Source organism: Dipteris shenzhenensis, chromosome 5 (genome assembly GCF_047967505.1).
Source record: "Dipteris shenzhenensis isolate YYH24624 ecotype China chromosome 5, Dip_SZ_1.0, whole genome shotgun sequence".
Taxonomy (NCBI): domain Eukaryota; kingdom Viridiplantae; phylum Streptophyta; class Polypodiopsida; order Gleicheniales; family Dipteridaceae; genus Dipteris; species Dipteris shenzhenensis.
This window is the reverse complement of record NC_141600.1, coordinates 10,321,128-10,326,906: the sequence shown is the minus strand read 5'-3', so window position 1 is coordinate 10,326,906 and position 5,779 is coordinate 10,321,128. Positions and strand designations below refer to the sequence as shown.

Here is a 5,779-nt window from a genome sequence, read left to right as displayed (position 1 = left end):
GATCTTTACTTACATGTATAGAACCCCCCCCCCCAAAAAAATAATATATGCACACAACTAGATAGGATGAGCAACCACATCACCATATTGGCAAGGGGGAGATAATGGGTGAGCTTGTTTGTGATTTGATGGAAGGTCCTATAGGCATGAAAGGATTTCAATAAATAAGATAAGAAGCAAGGTGATATTTGGTCAATTGTCTTTTGTTATTATTGTTGGCACAAGCCTATATGGATAGTACTACTGCTCTTCTCATCTCCTTACTCGTGATGATGCTTGGATCCATATCCACATGTCAACAACACCACCTCCTTTTGTAGGCTAAAACTTAGCTCGACCTCTCAACCCACCAGCATCTTCATCCCATCTTTCATCCTGATTCTCCTCGATCTCCCATCCGCCACCTTGTTGCCAATGCCGGCGACTTGCCTGATCACTTGCCCATCAAGAACTCTGTCGGTTTGGGATGGGCATTGCGTGCTCGCCTCGTAGATCATGCTTTCTATGGCAAGTTTTCCTACTACAATGCGATGCAGGGTGATTTCTATCTTATCGCTGAAGTTGGCACTCCACCTCAAGAGATCACATTCTTGCTCGACACCGGTAGCGAGCTTGTATGGACTCAGTGCACAACCCTTGCGTTTTTTGCAACCACATGGATACGCCTCTGTTTCAACCTTCCCACTCCTCATCCTTCAACTATGTAGTGTGTGGCTCTCCCATTTGCTACACAATATCCAGCTTGATGCCCAATTCATAGTCATGCAATTCTTCTTGTCCGTTTCTTTCAGCCTACGACGACGGGAGTAGAGACTCTGGGGCGCTCGCAATCGATAGCTTTTCGGTGGGGTCATCCATTGCTGCAAAGAATTTAGTGTTTGGGTGCGCCAATGATGTAGACCTTGAAACTGTCGGCCCTACGAGGGGTTCTGGTATCATGGGTCTGGGTCTTGGGGCGGTCTCATTCCCTTCACAATTTCTAAGGAATGGGTATGCCAAGAAGTTCAGCTACTGTCTGCCCGATGGTTTTACGAGTCTCAATGCCTTAGGGGCAATACTTTTCGGGGATTCGAGATTCTCCCCACATCTGGCACACTTCCTTATTGCAAACCGTATTAGGCCCATTAGACACGATGTAGTACTACGTGGATCTTGTAGGGATCAGTGTCCGGAAGAAGCTCCTACCCATTCCACATTCAAGATTCCAAGTAAATGCTAAAAGATATGGAGGAACTTTACTTGACTCAGGTTCCGCCTTCACCTCCTTAGTGGAGAGTGTTCTTGTGCCCCTACGAGATGCTCTCGCCTACGAGACAGCACACCTAAATCCGTTTAACAATGATGATGGACTCATGTGCTATAACCTCACGGCCTACAATCTTGAACATCTATAGTTCCCCCACATCACGTTCCACTTTTCCGAGGGAGCCAACTTGGAGCTGGAGCCTGGTAGCATTTTCTGTACACGGACGACGTCTATGAAGATTTCACAACAGCATGCACATATTTTACATAGGGTGATCAGAACATCATTAGCAACTATCAGCAGCAAAATTGCTGGATCGAATACGACCTTGACAAGTCCCGAGTAGGATTTGCTAAAGCAAACTGTGTGATGGACTGATTTTAGGCATATAGCAATCTGTAAATCGTCGCATGAGTATATGAGAACAGACAAGGGTAATAAGTGAACTTGCTTGCAACCAGTGGCAAGAGAGATGCATGTCACAAGCCGCGGGAACAAGTTAGTAACATATGCATGTTTGAATTTGTCTCTCTTCCACTGTTCACTCTGTTGCAATGCAATGTTTTGAGGGCTCTATGCAATATTCGAATGTTTTGTATTCTCCTAAATTCCAAAAAATTTAATAACCTAGTTGGAATTTAAAAGTCTCCATCAATGTCAAGTTTTCTAAGTGAGATTTCATGTATGCTAGGATGTGGAGGCATCTTATGGAGTTTTTTGTGAACCTTGATGGAAAGTCTACTTTCGCTACCTAGTGCTATTGGGCTCATTGCTTGTAAGATTTGCATCTTGTGGCATTCATTTAAGAATAGAAGAGATATTTTATAGTCTCCTTTTGTCATGGTCCATGTAACCATTAACTCAAAATACAATCTAAGCCTTACAATTTTATAGTTTATTGTCTTTTTGGGGGGTGGGGTTAGGGGGGAGGATTCACACTTGGTTTTAATGAAAATTTTAGCACTCAAGCTTCTTCTTGCTTCTTTTTCGATGTTGCTTCTCCTCTTTTATTACTAGCCATGGGGTCTTTCTATGTCTTTCTATTACAAGATTCAAGTGATTAACGATGATAATGGGGAGGAACTAGGCCTTATGAGGGAGAGAAAAGACCCACTTTTTCTTGAGTTTGAGAACAAATTGAGGGCAATGACTTTTATGTCTCGAGCCTTGGAGTTCATCGATCTAATAAGTACACCTTGAACAAAATGGCAACAAGAGTGGTGGACAGTACTTAGTGATAAACTTGTAGCCTTGCATCAAGAGAACTGTTATTAATGTAGAAGGGAAATCTTCTCTCCAAGTAAGAGACAAGGTGAGGACACTACATTGAAGTAAACATTGAAAATTATGACAGCTAACACAATGAATTTGCAAACTTTCTCGTTCATTATTGAGTCTACTTGTGATCTTGAGCATTGGCAACAGGAATGAGATAGAACAAGATGAAAGTAGAGACAATCCCATGGGATGATAGATTTGCATTGCATACAAAAGACTTTGATGGATAGCCCGAGGTACAAATTGTTTAGTCATGAGTGCAATTGATGGTATGGTGAAATCTCTGTAAAGGAAATAATGATGCATGAAATTGCTTGCTACTGCATGAGAACCCACATATTGGAGGGAAAAAAAACATAAAAAGATCTACATGGCTTATAATAGGGGTTTTGAAAGGAAGCTATGCAATATAGAGTGATTGACAATGAAGACGTTGATAGACAAGACTATGGTGACAAATTAAAGGTGGCATTTCAATCTTAATTTTTAGAATTTTAGTATCATTTAAGAACCATATGCTTGAATGTAATCCTATAGGGCACAAGGGAAGACATGCATCGTTGTACTTACATCTCACTTGAACAAACATTTGTCCTTGAAATCATGCATTGTGACTTGAACCACCTTAAAGCGTGATACAATTTATAGATTTGAGGATCCCTTCTAAAATGATACTAAAATTCTAAAAATTAAGATTGAAATGCCACCTTTAATTTGTCACCATATAAGAACACCACTTCTCTATTGAAGCCTCTATGTCTTGTCTATCAACCTCTTCATTGTCAATCACTCTATATTGCAGAGCTTCCTTTCAAAACCCCTATAATAAGCCTTGTAGATCTTTTTATGTTTTTTTCCCCTCCAATATGTCAAAAAAAAGTGGGTCTTTTCTCTCCCTCATAAGGCCTAGTTCCTCCTCATTATCATCGTTGATCACTTGAATCTTGTAGAAAGAGGTAGAAAGACCCTATGGCTAGTAATAAAAGAGGAGAAGCAACATCGAAAAAGAAGCAAGAAGAAGCTTGAGTGCTAAAATTTTCATTAAAACCAAGTCTGAATCCTCCCCCCTAACCCCGCCCCCCAAAAGGACGATAAACTATAAAATTGTAAGGCTTAGATTGTGTTTTGAGTTAATGGTTACGTGGACCATGACAAAAGGAGACTATAAAATATCTGTTCTATTCTTAAATGAATGCCACAAGATGCAAATCTTCAAGCAATGAGCCCAATAGCACTAGGTAGCGTGGGTAGACTTTCCATCAAGGTTCACAAAAAAACTCCATAAGATGCCTCCACATCCTAGCATACATGAAATCTCACTTAGAAAAATGCCTCCACATCCTAGCATACATGAAATCTCACTTAGAAAACTTGACATTGATGGAGACTTTTAAATTCCAACTACGTTATTAAATTTTTTGGAATTTAGGAGAATTCAAAACATTCAAATATTGCATAGAGGCCTCAAAGCTTTGCATTGCAACAGAGTAAACAGTGGAAGAGATACAAATTCAGACACGCATATGTTACTAAATTGTTCCCGTGGCTTGTGACATGCATCTCTCTTGCCACTGGTTGCAAGCAGTTCACTTATTACCCTTGTCTGTTCTCATATACTCATGCCACGGTTTACAAATTGCTATATGCCTAAAATCAGTCCATCACACAGTTTGCTTTAGCAAATCCTACTCGGGACTTGTCAAGGTCGTATTCGATCCAGTAATTTTGCTGCTTGTTCTGATCACCCGGCGTAAAATATGCGCATGCTGTTGCGAAATCTTCATAGACGTCGCCCGCGTACCACAAAATGCTGCCGGGCTCCAGCTCCAAGTTGGCTCCCTCGGAAAAGTGGAACGTGATGTGGGGGAACTGTAGATGTTCAGGATTGTAGGCCGTCAGGTTATAGCAGATGAGTCCGTCGTCATTGTTAAACGGATTCAGGTGTGCTGTCTCGTAGGCGAGAGCATCTCGCAAGGGCACAAGAACACTCTCCACTAAGGAGGTGAAGGCGGAACCTGAGTCGAGTAAAGTTCCTCCATATCCTGTAGCATTTACTTGGAAGCTTGAATGTGGAATGGGTAGGAGCTTCTTCCCGACACTGATCCCTACAAGATCCACGTAGTAGTACATCGTGTCTAATGGGCCTGATACGGTTTGCAGCAAGGAAGCGTGCTTCGATGTGCGGACAATCTCGAATCCCCGAAAAGTATTGCCCCTGAGGCGTTGAGACTCGTAAAACGATCGGGCAGACAGTAGCTGAACTTCTTGGCATACCCATTCCTCAGAAATTGTGAAGGGAATGAGACCGCACCAGGACCCAGACCCATGATACCAGAACCCCTCGTAGGGCCGGCGGTTTCAAGGTCTACATTGGCGCACCCAAACACTAAATTCTTTGCAGCAACGGATGACCCCACCGAAAAGCTATCGATTGCGAGCGCCCCAGAGTCTCTACTCCCGTTGCCGTAGGCTGAAAGAAACGAACAAGAAGAATTGCATGACTGTGAATCGGGCGTCAAGCCGGATACCGCGTTGCAAATGGGAGAGCCACACGCTACAAAGTTAAAGGATGAGGAGCGGGAAGGTTGAAACAGAGGCGTGTCCGTGTGGTTGCAGAAAACGCAAGGGTCGCACTGAGTCCATACGAGCTCGCTACCGGTGTCGAGCAAGAACGTGATCTCTTGAGGGGGAGTGCCAACTTCGGCGGTAAGATAGAAATCACCCTGCGTCGCATTGTAGTAGGAAAACTTGCCCTGGAAAGCACGATCTGCGAGGCGAGCACGCAATGCCCGACCCAAACCGACAGAGTTCTTGATGGGCAAGTGATCAGGCAAGTCGCCGGCATTCGCAGCAGGGTGGCGGATGGGAGATCGAGGAGAATCACGGTGCAAGATGGGATGAAGATGCTGGTGGGTTGAGAGGTCGAGCTGAGTTTTAGGCTGCAGAAGGAGCTGGTGCTGCGGAGATGTGGATATGGATCCAAGCATCATCATGAGGAAGGAGATGAGATGAGCAGTGCCAACAATAACAAAAGACAATTGACCAGATATCACCTTGCTTCTTAACTTATTTATTGAAATCCTTTCATGCCTATAGGACCTACCATCAAATCACAAACAAGCTCACCCATTATCTCCCCCTTGCCAATATGGTGATGTGGTTGCTCATCCTATCTAGTTGTGTGCATCTTTTTTTTTGGGGGGGGGGGGGGGGGAGGGCTAGGGCGCGGGTGGGGTTGTGGGGAGTGTTTCGGGA

General features: G+C 43.6%; 1 protein-coding gene and 1 pseudogene across 1 annotated transcript; one reads left to right on the top strand and one right to left on the bottom strand.

Moving 5' to 3' along the window:
* The first annotated feature begins 204 nt into the window (after window positions 1–204).
* Window positions 205–1,757, top strand: LOC147901611 (aspartic proteinase nepenthesin-1-like; annotated as a pseudogene).
* Window positions 1,758–4,114: 2,357 nt separating this feature from the next.
* On the bottom strand, window positions 4,115–5,541 carry LOC147901610 (aspartic proteinase nepenthesin-1-like). The gene is made up of 2 exons (XM_087375181.1): window positions 4,704–5,541; window positions 4,115–4,668 (listed from the first exon to the last, which is right to left on the bottom strand). Exons 1-2 carry the CDS (start codon window positions 5,515–5,517, stop codon window positions 4,178–4,180), a joined length of 1,305 nt encoding a protein of 434 aa, XP_087231307.1. The 5' UTR covers window positions 5,518–5,541; the 3' UTR covers window positions 4,115–4,177.
* Window positions 5,542–5,779: the final 238 nt, after the last annotated feature.